Source organism: Pleurodeles waltl, chromosome 2_2 (genome assembly GCF_031143425.1).
Source record: "Pleurodeles waltl isolate 20211129_DDA chromosome 2_2, aPleWal1.hap1.20221129, whole genome shotgun sequence".
Taxonomy (NCBI): Eukaryota; Metazoa; Chordata; class Amphibia; order Caudata; family Salamandridae; genus Pleurodeles; species Pleurodeles waltl.
The window spans coordinates 987278139-987295126 of NC_090439.1; the positions used below are offsets into that span (position 1 = coordinate 987278139).

A 16988-nucleotide genomic window follows, 5' to 3' on the forward strand; every position below is an offset into this window, starting at 1 on the left:
TCCTGTAACCTTGATGAACTGCGGAGCCTTGTACAAAATTACATGCCTCCATAAATTTTTATATGCACTCCAGAAGTCTTGTTTCCTAGTCCCCTAATGCTTCTTCAAACAGACAGACACCGACACCAATCTCGACCTGTGGAATGGGAGTGCACCACAATAGCACTGACAACACTCTCCGGGTTGACCTTTGATGGAGGCCTAGCCTCCCCAAACCTACATTTCTATTACTGGGCAACCAAACTGGTGGTGATAAATGATTAGTCGTTTGCGGGACAACTCGAGCTCATGTTGACAGCACACATACGCGCCATGGACCCTTTGGGGGATGTCTGAAAGCTATATGGAAGGGGGAGATTGATCCCACTCCCATCCCCCCTCCAGTGGTGATCCAACCATGGAGGGAGGCCACTAATAAGATTGTTTGAGGTGGCAGAATCTCACTAGAAACTACCCTGTGGCATGTAGCAGCCTTGGTATCGCTGCAGACAGTGAAGGGTAGGAGAAAGTGGGATCTTTTGGGAGTATTGAAGATGGGGATCTTATGGACTGAGACAGGTATTATGTATGTTGCAGATCTCCAGATACAAAATGAGCTCACAGGGTCCCAATACCTGTGGTCTCTTCAAGTCAGACATATCCTGTTGAAATGCACAGATACACCCGAGGGTGTATTTGATGAAAGCCCCTTAGAAAATAGAGTGCTTGGCTCGACATAGCATGGTGGAGCAATCTCACAAGTATACAGGACATTGATAGCCAGCACCTCACCCCTTCAAAAAACATTGCGGAACAGGTGGGGAAAAGGTCTGGGAGTCATCAAGGACAATGAATGGGAGAGTTCGCTATTGGGACAGGGTTCTCACTTATGCACCTCTAAATCCTTCATAGAGTATACTATACTAGGACGCGGCTATTTGTGATGGGCAGAGGCTCAACGGATTGGTGCCTGAGGGGGTGTACATTTAACAGAGTACCTTGAGACACACTGTGGCACTGCAAAAAATTGTGCCTATTTTGGAAGGGTCCAAAAAAGGATATCACAGTCCCTTGAACAGCTGCTAGAACCCAACCCTAAAGTGGTACTGCGGGGGTTAAACACTGGACAGATACACACTATTATTCTGTAACGTGTTAATGGTGGCTAGGTGGGACATTAGTCAACTATGGTGGGGAGCACACCTGTGTCCTAATGGTGGACGGGTGGGATGTAAATATGGATTGGTGCATGAGAGCTGAGCAACAAATTTATAAGGCCAGAGTGTGCCGAAGTAAATTCATCAAGATATGTGGCTCATGCAGGGCCTCATGGAGGACATAGGTTAGGTGGATTATTCCTGGAACACTGAAACTGCCAATCACAGCGGGGATGGGGAAGGTCTTAAGGTGGTGCAGTAGCGCCTAGAAGAGACGTCTAGCTGCAGATTCCTTACTTTAAATTTTCCCCAGGTGTCCCACTGGATGGTGAGCAGTACCCCTGCGCCCAGGTAGGTGATGTTGATTGGCTCCGCTTCTGTCATCAGCATTGGAAATGACATTGCGGTTCCTATATAGGTGCCACCCAGGCGCGATGACGTCAGTTCTATTCTTTCTGCGTCAGCCAGGGCTAATCAGAAGAGAGCTACCCCTCAGTCGCTTTTTGACAGGTCCTTTTCAACTTTTTGTCAAATTCTTTTTTAGACCACTCCTAGTGTGTCAAGGGATATTGGTTAGGAAAACTAGTTTCAAGCCCTGTGGTTCCTGTCATTGGATGATGTTAGTGACAGATCTGCCCTTCTTGTGCTTGTGGTGGCTTGAGCGTGACCACGACCCGGAGTTGTGCTCTGAGTGCCAGGCCATGCATCTGAAGGCTTTGAGGAAGCGGTCCCTAAAGCTGATGGCGGCCCAGCATGCAACTTCACATTGGTCGAGGTTTTGGGACGGGTGGCAGAGTCCACAATTGTCATTGTCTCACTCAAAGTCCTCAGGGCAATCGGGTAAGTCGAGGCACAAGAAAAAAGTAAGAAGTCAAAGTGCTTTTTGATTTTTCCTCGTCCATCAGCCGACATAACAATGGAGCGTTGTCATTCCAGGTCTTGTTCTTCTGAGCCTGGGCCGACTGTCTCCGATTTTCCAGGAGCCAGAGTGACCCCTCTCCATGCGCCTCATTTTTGGGCAGTCCAACTCTGCTGGAGTGCCTTCAGTCCCTGCGGGGTAAAAAAGGGCCCCATCCGGTTCTTCGCCAGTGGCTTTGGCCTTGGTGCCAGTGGGCTCTTCGGGATCCAGTCCTGGATCCAGACCTGTGCCAGTCGTCGTTCCTCAACCTTCCCTGGCACCAGTTCCGATACCCATTGTCATCCCCTATTCTGACATGGAGCCAGATGAGTGCCTTCTGACCCTGATTCCGGCAGGAGCTTTACCTTCTCTTTTGGATCCTGGGCCCTATTCTTTTGGGTTAGACTTCGTTGAAGAATGGGAAGGGACCCTGGACCCTTTACAGTACCAGCCATATGAAGACAGAGGACTGGCTTGGAGACTTAGGTGAACCCAGAAGACTGGACACATTTCCAGATACTGTTATGCTTTCTCCCTCTACCGTACCTACGGAGGAGGAGGGAGCTTCTTATGCTATGGTGGGGAGGAGGGCGGCTGAGGTCCTGGACCTTCAGCTACCCTCATTGGCCATCAAGACTAATCCCTTGACAGAGATGCTTCAACCGGGAGCTTCCACCTCCGAACCCTTGCTCCTGTTCAATGACACCCTCAGTGACGTCCTTCTGGGTACCTGATCCAAATCCAGCACCGGGGCTACTGTGGATAGGACGATTGCCGGCCGCCATCACCCTGCACCTGGGGACCCAATTTTCCTGACCCAAAGCCCACCACTGAGAACTTACTGGTCCAGGTCTCTATTGCCCAGGGCGCGTTTCCTACTTTTTCCACGGATAGGGAATCCAAGAGGTTGGATTAATTTAAGAAGAAGTTTTCTTCCGCCTGCCTTGCAGTCTGTAAGCACTGCTTGCCTTTTGGACCATTATTCCCACACGCTGTGGGATGCGATTTCGCAAGTGCTGCCACAGGTCCCAGAGGAGCCTGGGCTGTACTTTCAGGATGTTCCAGACAGGAGAGATGACTCGGAGTTCACAATCTGTTGCTGACTGGACATGGCAGATTCAGTAGGTAGAGCAGTTTCTACGACAGTGGTTCTGAGGCGCCACGCCTGGCTGAGGCCGTCTGGCTTTTCGGGGGATGGCCAAGCTTCTTTGATGGACATGCCCTTCGATGGCACCCATCTTTTCGGAGACAAGGCACATTTGGCACTCAAGTGCTTCAAGGATTCTAGTCCTACGGCCTGGTCTTTGGGCCTCACGGCGGCCCCTCGCACCCAACTTAATCTGCCTTTCACTCCTTTAGTGGCTACAGAAGGGGCATCCAATTCCCATCAAGCTACCGTGCTACGCATGCTGCCCAGCCACTGTGTGGCCGAGGGCATGGGACCCACTGACCTCATGGGTCATGTGGCTGGTGGTTTGGGCAGTCGACCCCTACCAACCCACCCACTGCAGCAGCCTCTTAACCCTCCTAGTCTGCCTCTTACCCACCACCACCAAGGATATGTAGTTGGCAGCAGGATTTGCCATCACCTGCCTCACTGGCAGTCCATAACTTCGGACAGGTAAGTTTTGCATATCGTCCGAAGGGGCTACTCCCTCCCCTTAGAGACTGTCCCTCAATCCATGCCACCATCCTATAACAGGATGACAGAGGATCGTATGTCCCTTCTCCAAGGGGAAGTTACGGCTCACTTGGCCAAGGGAGCCATAGAGAGGATTCTAGTGCTAGAAGTAGGCTGTGGTTGCTATTACCGCTATTTTATGGTCCCTAAAAAGGACAAGGGTCATCGCCGTATTCTAGACCTACAAGAAGGAGAAGTTCATAATGCTCACGTTGGCTCAGGTCTTGTCTGCCCTAGACCCAGAAGACTTTATGGTAGTGTTGAACTTACAGGACGCTTGTTTTTGCATTACCGTCCTGCCTGCCCATAGACATTACCATGCTCCCCTTTGGCCTTACCAGCGCCCCTGTGGTGTTCACTAAGGTAATGGTGGTGGTTGCAGCTCCTCTGTGGAGGTCAAGGGTTTCATTCTTCCCCTATCTCATTGACTGGCTGTTGAAAGCAAGCTCGCCCCAAGTTGTCGTCTCCTACCTCTAGACTACAGCTAACCTCCTGCATTCACTGGGGTTCACTATAAACATGTTAAAGTCACATCTGACTCCCTCTCAGACACTCTATTTCATCAGAGCCATTCTGGACATTGTGCAGTTTCAGGCTTATCCTCCTGAGCAGTGAGTCCAGGTTATTCAGGCCTCTATCCTGGATTTTGATGAGACGAACTCTGAGGCTGATGTGCCTCATGGCCTCCTGCAGCCTACTGGTGACACATGCCAGATGGTATATGCAGGTTATGCAGTGAACGCAGCATCAGGGAACTCTCTACGACATCATCCAAATCTCAGATCTGCAAAGGATTTACAATGGTGGTTAACAAACCTCGATTGTACCAGAGGCAGATCCCTCTTTCTCCTGACCCAGATCTGACAGTAGTGACAGATGGAGATCAGAGGATTCTGATGGATACAACTACCTGTGGATTCCTCACCTAATGAATACTCCCATGGCGCCAGCATTCGACGGAAATCTTCTTCCTAGCTTCTGCACGTCGACGAGGACGTCACATTTGCCCACGCAACGCCGTCTGACGTCATGCAGGCAATAAGAGGTCCTCGCCGACGTCAGTTCCCTTTTTTCCGTGCGTTCGAAACGGTTATCTTCGAGGGAGCTACTGTTGCTTTCGAAGTTACAGTGTGTTTTCTGCTGTGTGATTTTTCTCTGAGGTTACTATGTCTCAGAGGAAGTCTGGTTTCAAGCCCTGTCGGGAGTGTGGGGGCAAGATGTCCGTTACTGACCCACATTCGGACTGTTTATGGTGCTTAAGCTCCGACCACGACGTCGCAACATGTGATTCATGTCAACACATGAATCCGAAGGCCCTAAAAGAGCGAGAGGCTAAACTCTTCATGGCGAAGTCAAAAAGGAAGGAGAAGAAGCATCATAGGAAGTCCTCCTCGCCGAAGTCTCATCGGCGTCATCGAGACTCCCAGCGCCGTAGGGATTCACGGCGCCATTCCAGCAAGGAGAGGTCTTGATCGAGGTCGCCTTCGGCTCGGCGGCGAAAGACTTGGGAGGCCAGTCCCACAGTCACTCCACATCCTTCGACGCCGCTGCCTTCTCCAGCTTCGCTGACTTCGCCTGGGCAGACATCTTCAGTGGTTGAAGTGACGCAGCCTCAGGTGTTCTCTCCGGCGTCGCAGACGTCGAGGCTGGCGTCTGGGTCGCCTTCGATCCAGGCACCCCAGTATCTGGCTTTTCCTGCCCCTGGAGCCGATAATACCGCATTTTTGAATGCAATGTATACCATCTTCCAGCAGATGGCTCCAGGCGGTGCTCCAACTGGTCCTTCGGGGCCGTTGGCTTTCACCTTGGGTGCTCCGGCGCCGCTACGGCCAGCAACCTTCATGCCCTTTCTCCCCTTAGGGAATGTGGGCTCGGCGCCAGTGTCTGCTCCGGTGGCTCCAGAGGTTTCCGCCCCGGAGGTTTCCATCCCGTCGACTTCGGGGTTTTGGCCAGTGACTCCGGCAGGACCATCGGAGACTCCGAGACGCGCCTCTCTTCATCCGGCTCCTACCTCGGCGTCGAAGCTGCCAGTGGCGCCGGACATGGCGTCGGATGGATCCAGAGATCGGCGTCGTTCCTCGACTTCGGCGGACGCCATGTTGACGCCGCGTATTGAAGAGAGGCTACATTCTAGGAGGCGTGCTCTCCGTCTCTTGGAGGAACAGGAATACCAACGGGTCTTGGAGGAAGGAGAAATTGAGGATTCTGGCGAGGGTCTTCATGGTCTGGATACAGCTAGTGGGCTGAATACTTCCCCTGAGTGGGACTTGTCATCTCCAGGGGAGTATACTGAGGAGGCAGCCACTTTTCACTTCCTTGAACTGCCTTTGCCGGTAGCGGAGGGGAAACAGAATTTGTTAACTGAGGTCCTACATCCGGCCTCTACTGCAGCAGAGCTTCTTTTACCATTCAACAAGGCTTTGCTTGATCCGGTATTGGAGGTTTGGAAGAAGCCGGTATCTTCCTCGTCGGTTCATAGGGCTGTGGCCAGGAGGTATCGGGCTGCACCATCTGACCCTGGCTTTCTGTCCAGACACCCTACGTCGGAGAGCTTGGTGGTCCAGGCCTCCTGTTCTTCTAGATCTGCGCCTGAATCTTTTCCGACGGTGCCGGGGGACAGAGACTCCAAGAAGTTGGACTCACAATCCAAGAAAATATTCTCGTCCTGTAGCATAGCATTGAAGTCCACCAACGCGACATGTATCTTGGGGTGGTACATCTATGCTCTTATGGACGAAATAACATCATCACATACGGAGCTTCCCCAAGGACTCTTGAATATCGTCTCAGATGCCCAGGCTGCTGCAACCCAGGTTATCCAATCTGGGTTGGATACGACTGACTCAGTGGCTAGGGCGATGGGCACGGCTGTGGTTGTGAGGAGACAGGCTTGGCTTCGCAACTCAGGGTTCTCTTCGGACGTGCAGTCGACCCTGTTGGACCTCCTATTTGATGGGGACAAACTTTTTGGGGCCAAAGCGGATTCGGCCTTGGAAAGGTTTAAAGAAAGCAGGGCCACAGCCAAGTCATTAGGACTGCAAGCCGCTTCTTCTGCCTCCTCCAGGATTTTTAGGAGGTTTCGTGGATTTGGACGTGGCTCTTCCTCCTCTTCCTTTCGGGGGAGATTCCAGCAGCCTGCCTCTTCTCTCACCTTTAGATCAATTAGAGGGAGGGGTAGGGTCCGCACCAGGGGAGCCTCTCGGCAGCACTCTGCCTCTTCCTCTGGAGGGGTGCAGCAGGGGAAGCAGCCTTAGGCTTCCACTAATTCCCACTCACTCCTCTCCTGTAGGGGGAAGGTTACTGCATTTTCTTCACAAGTGGCAGGCTATTACATCAGACACTTGGGTTATCAGCATTGTGGGAAAAGGCTACACCCTTCCCTTTCGGGAGTTTCCGCCCCCATCCCGCCCATCTTATTGTTCAAAAGAACACCTCCTGTTGTTAGAACAGGAGGTTCAAGTCCTCCTTTTAAAAGGCGCGGTGGAATTGGTCCCAGAGCAGGAAAGGGGTCAAGGTTGTTACTCGAGGTACTTCCTGATTCCCAAGAAGGATGGTCGGTTGAGACCAATCCTGGACCTGAGGATCTTGAATTGGTTCCTCAAACAGGAAAAGTTCAAGATGCTGACCCTTGCTCAGGTGCTTTTGGCGTTGAACAATGGAGATTGGATGGTGTCTGTCGACTTGCAGGATGCTTATTTTCATATCCCGATACTCAAGTCGCACAGGAAGTATCTCCGGTTTGTGGTGGGGTCGCAGCACTATCAGTTTGCGGTCCTCCCGTTCGGTCTTACTTCGGCACCCCTAGTCTTCACGAAGGTGATGTCGGTGGTTGCGGCAGAGCTCAGAAGGAAGGGGATAGCAGTATTCCCTTACTTGGACGACTGGTTGATCAAAGCCAAGTCCCCGGAGCTTGTGTTGTATCATCTGCAGTCAACAACCCAGTTGTTGTTCGACCTGGGCTTTTCGGTGAACGTGCCCAAATCTCACCTAGAGCCCTCTCAACGCCTCCTGTTCATAGGGGCAGTACTGGATACAACATTGGATCGAGCCTTTCCTCCGCCTCAGCGGATCCAAGATATTCAGGAGTTGGTTCCAATGTTTCGAAATGGAGCGGTCGTTCCAGTCCTCAGGGTCCTTCGTCTGCTCGGTCTGTTTGCCTCCTGCATACTGTTGGTCACGCATGCTCGCTGGCACATGAGGGCTCTTCAGTGGTGCCTCCGAAGGCAGTGGTCTCAACACAAAGGAGATCTCGAAGGTTCTGTCAAGATCTCCAGAGATGCTGCTGCGGACTTGAAGTGGTGGATTCCGGGCAACAATCTTTCACAAGGAAAGCCGTTCACGCAGTCACCACCAGTGACCACGGTCATAACGGATGCTTCCACTTTAGGGTGGGGAGCTCATCTGGGGGATCTGGAGATCAAAGGGCTTTGGTCTCCAGAGGAACAGATTTTTCATATCAATCTGTTGGAGTTGCGGGCTGTACGTCTGGCTCTCAAGGCCTTCCTCCCATCCCTTCGCGGTCAGTCGGTTCAGGTCCTAACGGACAATACTACTGCAATGTGGTATATAAACAAGCAGGGAGGAGTAGGGTCGTACCTTCTCTGCAGAGAAGCTCTTCGACTATGGTCCTGGGCAAAGGACCATCAGATTTGCTTGGTAGCAAATCATCTGGCCTGAGTCTTGAATGTACGTGCGGACGGTCTCAGTCGCCATTTCTCGGCCGACCACGAGTGGCATCTCCATCCAGATCAAGTCTGTCTAATCTTCCAGTTGTGGGGGGTTCCCTTGATTCCTCGAGTATTGAGGAAAATTCACCAAGACCTGGCCCAAGTAATCTTAATAGCTCCGGATTGGCCAAGGAGGGTGTGGTATTCCGACCTTCTCCAACACTCAATGTGGCCTCCGCTCCGTCTCCCTCTCAGGGCAGACCTCCTCTCGCAGTCGCAGGGGCAGGTTTTACACCGCAACCTCCAGAGCCTGCACCTTCATGCCTGGAGATTGAACGGGGCAACCTGAGTTCCTTCTCTCTCCCACCTGATGTAGTGGATGTTATCTTAGCGGCCAGGGGACACTCCACTAAAACTATCTACGCTAATAGGTGGTCTAAATTTGTGGTATGGTGTGGGGAGAGACAGATTGATCCCTTACGTGCTCATTTGTCAGATGTTTTATCTTTTGCTTTGTCTTTAGCACAGAAAGGTTGTGCAGTGGCTACTATTAAAGGTTACTTGTCTGCCTTGTCAGCCTTCATTTGTCTCCCAGACCAACCATTGTTATTTAAATCTCCTATAGTACTTAGATTCTTGAAGGGCCTTATGAATAAATACCCTCCAAAACCTTTCGTTATGCCTCAATGGGATTTGTCTTTAGTCCTGACTTTCCTTATGGGGTCCCCTTTTGAGCCTATGCATTCTTGTCCATTAAGGTTCTTAGTAATTAAAACAGTTTTCCTGGTAGCCATAACATCTGCAAGGAGAGTGAGTGAGTTGCAGGCTTTATCGGTAAAACCCCCTTATACAACTTTTTATGGGGATAAGGTGGTGTTGAGGACCAAGGCTGCTTTCCTTCCGAAGGTTGTTTCACCCTCCCATTTGGCTAAAACAATTACTCTGTCCACGTTCTATCCTCCGCCTCATCCTTCAAAGGAAGAAGAGAGACTTCATCGCTTGGACCCAAAGAGGGCGTTAAGCTTCTTCATAGACAGAACGAAGGATTTCAGGCTGGATGATCAGCTTTTCATCGGATGCGTGGGCAAAAGGAGAGGAAAGGCAGTCCACAAGAGAACACTCTCCAGGTGGGTTGTTCTTTGCATTAAAATTTGTTACTCTTTAGCAAAGAAGGATCCTCCTGATGGTATTAGAGCCCATTCCACCAGGGCTAAGTCGGCCACTTCGGCCTTGGCTAGGGGTGTTCCTGTGGTCGACATCTGCAAGGCCGCAACTTTGTCGTCCCTTCACACTTTTGCGAGGCATTACTGCTTGGACTCTGAGGTCAGAAGGGACGGCCATTTTGCACGGTCAGTGCTGCAAGATTTCTTGGTTTGACCATATAGGCACCCACCACCGAGTGCGGTACTGCTTTGGGACTCTATTCATTAGGTGAGGAATCCACAGGTAGTTGTATCCATCAGAAGGACGAGTTACTTACCTTCGGTAACGACTTTTCTGGTGTATACATTAGCTACCTGTGGATTCCTCACAGTCCCACCCGCCTCCCTGTTGCCTTTTTGGTCTCACCAAATAATCCTTGAGTGTGCTCCTCTTGGTCTTTAGGCCTGCAGTCTGCAGTAGATTATGTATATATGGATATTTGTATATATATTTCTTTGTGTATATACATATTTAGTGTATATATGTTTTGATTTAAAAAAAAAAAAAAGAAAGTTATATTAAATCTATAGCCATTTTCTTGCAATGATGCGTAGTTTATAATGTTATGAGATGTTGCCTTTATCCTTCATTGCATTGGATTATTGTTCTCCGGCACGTAAAAAATGTTGGTACTGACGTCGGCACGTCGGCGAGGACCTCTTATTGCCTGCATGACGTCAGACGGCGTCGCGTGGGCAAATGTGACGTCCTCGTCGACGTGCAGAAGCTAGGAAGAAGATTTCCATTGAATGCTGGCGCCATGGGAGTATTCGTTAGGTGAGGAATCCACAGGTAGCTAATGTATCCACCAGAAAAGTCGTTACCGAAGGTAAGTAACTCGTTCATCTGGTGTCTGGCTGAAGTGGGCCTCCATCTCAACTTGCTGGAGCTCTGTGCTATCCAAATGGCATTAAAAGCCTTTCTTTCCTCTGTGAAGGGAAAGATGGTGCAGTTCTTCATGGACAACACCACCACTATGTGGTACTGCAACAAGTGGGGTGGGGTCATGGACTTTTTGTCAAGTGGCTTTTCGCCTCTGGACGTGGCTGGCACAGCAGGGCATATCACTGGTGGTTCAACATCTGGTGAGCAATCTGAACACTAGAGTGTATGAACTCAGCCAAAAATGCCTAGCGGATCACAAATGATATCTCCAGCCAGAAGTGGCGTAAGGTTTGCCACTGCTGTTTTGCACATTGGAGTTTCAAGGTGGCACTCGCTTGGGGATATTTTTTGTCTCAAGTGGAACTCAGGCCTCCTGTACGTCTTTCCGCCCATACCACTTCTGCCCAGAGTTCTAAAGAAGATCAAGAACAAATGGGACCATGTAATACTTCTGGCTCCGACTGAGCACCGGAGAGTCTGGTATCCCTGGCTGCTGAGCACGTCCATCAATCCTCCAATCAGACTGCCCCTTCGGGAAGATCCACTTCTTCAGCAGCAAGGGAGGGTTCTTCACCCAAACCTGTCCACTCTCCGCCATCTTGCATGGAGATTGAGCGGAGACAGTTGACTGCTTTTGACCTTCCTCCAGAAGTCTGTAATATCATCTTGACAGCCAGACGTCCCTCCTCGAAGACGGTATATGCCTGTCGATGAAAGAAATTTGTGATATGGTGAACAGACAAGTCTGTTGACTCAGTTTCTGCCCCTCTTTCTGAGGTTCTACTGTTCATTCTTTCCCTTGCCCAGCAGGGCTCTGCTATGGGCACTGTTAAGGATTATTTGTCTGCCATTTCTGCCTTCTTGCGGCTACCTGATCAACCTTCTTTGTTCAAGTCCCCTATTGTACATAGGTTCCTGAGGGATCTTACCCATCTCTTCCCTCCATCCCCATTCATTATGCCCCAGTGGGATCTTAACTTGGTTCTGACCTCTTTGGTGTACCTACCCTCTGGCTTCTCACATCATAAACAGCCTTACTGGTTGCAATTGCATCTGCCTGCAGAGTGATTGAGCTGCAGGCCTTATCATCTAAGCTGCTCTACCTCCCTATCTATCCTGACAGAGTGGTGCTTCTCACTAGGGCCTCTTTTATGCTGAAAATGGTACACCTTTTTATGTAGGCCAATCTATCATCTTGTCTACTTTTTACGCATCCCCACATCCTTCTAAGGAAGAGGAGAGTCTTCACTGCCTGGATGTAAAAAGAGTGTTGGCGTTCTACCTTGATTGTGGAAAAGAGTTCCGGGTGGATGACCAACTCTTTGTAGGGTATGTGGGTGCAACAAAAGGTCGGTCAATGCAGAAGTCGACCAATGCCAGATGGGTTGTACTGTGCAATAAGATCTGCTATGCATTGGCCAAAAAGCGAACCCCGGGGTTTGCGGGCTCATTCTATGAGAGCTAAAGATGCGACCACTGTGATAGCATGTGAAGTTCCAGGCCTGGATATCTGTTAGGCTGCAATGTGGGCATCTTAGCATTCGTTTGCCAAGCACTACTATCTGGACAGTGTGGTCTGTAGGGATGGGCACTTTGCCTGTTCGGTCCTGCAGGATTTTCTTGTTTGAAATTGGTTTGCAGACCCTCCTCTGAGGATGGAATTGCTTGGGTATCTATTCAGAGGTAAGAAATCTGCTGTTGGAAGTCTCTTTCTGATGGACAAATTACTTACCTTCGGTAACACCTTATCTAGTAGAGACTGTATCCAGCTGGAAATTGCTTATCGACCCACTCATCCTCCCCTCTGTGCAAACAGATTTCTAGGGGCAGGGACTTCATTTCAGGGCCCAAATTTTGTCAGTGGTCGACAACAGATGCGGAGCCGATTGATGCCGTCTACCGTCATGCAGGGGTACTGCTCACCAAAATCTTCCTGATCCAGTCTGACTCCTGGGAAGAATTCAAAGATCAGGAATCCCCTCAACACAGCAATTGCAGTTTTAGTGCCAGAAGACCATTCTAATAAAATCTGTACCATAAGACGAGGATGTATATTATTGACATTGCTAGATCCACAATATTGTCTTGCTGGCATGTTTCAAAAATTAGATGTTGTTAATTGTTGAAACTGTGACGGGATGCATCAATGAAAAAATGTAATATCTTTAAATAGTGTTACAATAGAATAACCACAAAATCTATCTCTTATTTCATCCTTCATGTAGTTAATTGGTGCCAACATTGGTTTGAGTATTTTCCTAACCCTCCTATCAACATCCTTAGTATGGTTGAAAATGTGTTGACCCACCATGACAAGGAAATCCTTAAACATTTCGTAAACCATGGAGTCACTTCTCAGGTAAGGGCAAAGCAAATGTAAAGTTTCTTTTTTCTGTGCTTGATTTCAATGCATATCATTTTTAATATTTAACTTCACTTTGTTATAATTCGGCTAGTTATAAGCTTGCAACCAGGCATTGATTTGAGCACAAATAACTTGAATCAGTTACTAATGAGTTCTTTGAACTTTTCCTTTCAGGTGTTTTTTGGGACTTGAAACATTTTCTTCTAAATTGTTTAATGAGACTTTTGCAGTTTCTAGAACGTTGATTAACACATTTCTGGTTCAATTGACAGTACCATTGTTCCTAATAATCTGGAAAACTTTTTTGTTGTTGAGTAAAGCCCTACATGCTTCTAAGTGATGCTACGTACAGTAATATAATTTTCTTATGATGGGTGTCATTGCTGCTTCGTTGCATACATTGGTTCCTCAGGTTGGTCGAAATGTCTTTGAACTCTATCAAATTTGATTGAGAAGGCACCCTCAGTACCTTGCATGCTTAATGGTCAGTGCTATATAAAAGCATTTAATTGTGGTATACAGATATCTTTGTACCTGAACTAGGGTGTTGTACTACAGGGTAATCATTCTTGCATAAGGTTGACAATGAAATGATTGCTGGATGTAGACAAAATAGTGACACCTCCCACTTGTCCCCCATTCATGATCATGATGGGTGAGATTGATCTACCCAAGTGCACAAGGAGTTTTTGTCTAATGTAGGACTGTAGAGATATCGCAGGTGTATGGGATAGTATTAAGGTCCTGGCATAGGCACATGGAGAAAGAGGAATGAAAAGCTGTATGTCCATGGAAAGGCTGTACATGAGGTAAAGGGATTTCCTAGTAAGTGGGGGAAAATGTGGGCTCCATGGAGACATGTTGTAATGAGTGGGTTGTGGACCTGGTCCCAGGATACTGGGGAAATGTTCCAGGATTCTGGCAGGGAAACATGGAGGTCAGTATACGGATGAGGCAGTGACAATATATTCTAAGGTCCAATATTGGGTAGCCTGAACCCTCGTTTCCCTGTAGCTCTTGACATAATTCTCTGTATAGCATCCACATAATACTTTGCTGGAATCACTTGCCACCCATCTCTTACATATTTTTATCTGATGAAAAATCTTATAAATTCAGTTATGTCTTAACCACGTTGGCCCCTGGGCGGGTTTCAAAATTAACTGTTCGAAGTACCTTCTAGTTCCACTTAGGGATACTACTACTTAGCCCTCCTTGTCTCTTCCACTAAAGTGGCGGACAAATCCAGTACGCTACTTGGGCATTGTGTATTGTATCGATCCTCAGACGATCCTGTTGAAGAACTATGGGACATATATTGAAGAGCTCTGGGCTAGATTGGAACGCTGGATCACCCTGTCCTCGTCTTTGGCTGGCAGGGTTGTTCTGGTGAAAATAATTATCCTGCCAAAGTTACTCTATATGTTTTGGAACACACCTATTCCCTTGAACAAGTTCTTCTTTATGATCAGTTTGGCGTGAGCAGGTAATCGGCCTCGTCTGAGTTGGAATTGGGTTTGTCTCCCTTATAACAGGGGAGATTTTGAGGCACCTCAGTTTGAGCTATGCTGTTTGGTGGCCCATGTTCAATTTATTCATCATTGGATTCCTAATAGCCTACATGCCCTGCACCTTGTTTTAGAATGGGGTCAAATGCATCTACTTCTTATACAAAAGACACCTTATTCTCTCCTTATTAGGCTGATGACAGAGATCCACACGGTATGGTGTACAGCCTGGGCCTTGTCTAGATTGGCTACACTATGTGGAGTGGCAGTGCCTTGCTCCCTTTTTATTCCTATTAAACAATATCACCCCTTCGGCTTAGGTCACTTCTCAGTCATGGTGACTAATCTCCATAGCAAGCATGTCATCACTATAGGTGACCTGTTCCAAAACCATGATTTGAAACAGTTTGGAGAATATCTGGGAGCTGCAGAGCCCACGTTCCTTGATACCATTACATATGACACTCATTACCACACTCGGCATCTGTATCCATTGTTTCCTAAGGAGCCTCCAGAATGGCCTGTACTGACGCATTTATTATTATCTTCACAGTCCCTTGAGCTTGTCTTGCCCCTGAATTTGGCGTTCATGGCCCTGATGGATATGGAACAACCCCACGCTCAATTGCAGCAGTGCGAAGACCTGGTCATAGATATAATGGATGAGAAGTGGCAGTGTTGCTGTCAAGAGACTGGGGAGGTGTCTCCGAGCGGTAGAGTTTACTTAATACACTATAAGTTCCTCTTACGAATGTATCTTACCCCAAAGACTAGCTAAGTATAATCAATCTGAGGGCAGTCGCTGTAAAAGGTGTGGAGTTTGGAATGCAGACTTTTTACATCTTGTGTGAAACTGCTTAAGTATAGCTGACCTCTGGGCATAACTACTGCAGGTTGTAGAATCCATGACTTCAACTAGACTTCAGCTATCAGCGAGCACTGTGTTGCTGGGGAAGTTAAACACCCGTGAGAAGGTGCCTCTTTTGACATGGTTAGCCCCCCACTTTTTGGCCGTTATTTGATGTGGCTTCAAAGTTGTTGACTGGCCCAGTGCTCTTTCCCAAAACTGTTGTGATGCATTGTCACAATTGGCAACACCATTAGCTGCCACTATAAGTCCCTAATAAATGGTACCTTGGTTCCCGGGGCATGGGGTACTAAGGGTAGGCACCGGAAGGCAGCAGCAAAGTTTGTGCCACCCTCAAAGACCATTAATCCAAATGTACCCAGCACTCGCATTGCAGTCTGAGTGTCCTGGTGCAATCCTAAAATGCAAAATTGACATGGCACACTTCCTGTGTAACCTGTCTACTACACACTGCATGCAATATAGGTAAATCACCCCTCTATCAGACCTTTCAGCCCTTAGGCAGTATACTACATGTGTGGGCATAGATGCGTGGACAATATGCCCCTACTGTGTCCTTGCCAAACCTGGGACATAATAAGTGAACAGAGCAGTAATTTTAAATGCATGTGCTGGACACTGGTCAGTACGATTTTCACAGCTACATGGTGGCCACTGTGAAGCCTAGGTTGTTTGGTATCAAACAACTCAGAACAATAAATCCAAACTGCTTCCAGTATTGGATTTATTGCAAAATGTGCCCAGGGGCCAACTTAGAGGTGACTGACCCCTGTGAAAGCTAACTAACCCTGGCATTGTTACTGGTCGGTCACAACCAACCTGCCTCTAAGAGACAAAATTCTGGAACCCTAGGGCAAGAGCCTTTGCTCTCTGGGTTAACAAAACAAATCCCTCCCTGAGCAGAGGTTTTACACCTCCTCCGCCAGGAACGTGCACAGCCCTGCCTGCGTGCTTCAAAGGGCTTGTTGCCCTTGAAACTCGACCCCAAGCCCTGCTGCTAGCAGTAGATGGCCGCTTCGGTTGCATACTCCCACTTTTGGCATGAGCAATAACAGGAAAATGCACAAAGGACAGGAGGAGTGGCCATCCCCTGCGTGCACCACCCCTAAGGTGTTGCTTGCAAGGTGACCCCTCAGTTTCTTTTTCCTCCATCTTACATGGTAGGAAAGTAGCCAATCAGTGATAGGGATGTGACCCCTGCCCACAAGAAGTGGTCACATAGTGGATGTAGCCCTATTGGTCACTGCTAGGAACTCCCATAAATGCAGTATTTATTGGCCACCAGTAGACCTGCAGATCAAATTCTACAGACACAAGAAGGCCAGCAACAAAGAAAACTCGAGGCTCTAGAACTGAAGTTTTTCTGCACAAAATAAAATGTGCCAAACTCTGCCTGCTGCACACAGGAGTTGACAGTTGCTGCTGAGGGGTTGACTTGACATCGGATGGACTTTTAAAAATCCCAGAGGACCTCCACCCTTATGAAAATTGCCAAGGACCTCCCTCCAGAGTGAAGGCATATCACTCCCTTTAAGAAAGAAGCAAAGACCAGTGAAGTCCATTTCACTGACCATCCGCTGACAAAGGAACTGGACACAGCAGCCAGACCAAATTCCACCCAACAGACCTGGAGGACAAACCTGCAAGTGTGCCAAGTTTGGTGGCACTGCGACCTCCAGTGGTGAACCATGCAGTAGTCAGGGGTACTGGACCCCCAATGTCAGTCCCCCCAGAAGAAAAGTCCACTCCGGACTCCCCGAGGACCAGAAGTAAGCTT

The 16988-nt window shown here is 48.7% G+C and overlaps 1 protein-coding gene across 1 annotated transcript in view; it reads left to right on the forward strand.

Annotated features, from left to right (window-relative positions):
• Positions 1-16988, forward strand: part of TBC1D31 (TBC1 domain family member 31) — a 578066-nt gene that overhangs the window by 308101 nt on the left and 252977 nt on the right. The window contains exon 12 of the mRNA XM_069220688.1: positions 12696-12829. Coding sequence (XP_069076789.1) covers positions 12696-12829 — 134 coding nt within the window. The remainder of the gene's footprint in view (positions 1-12695; positions 12830-16988) is intronic.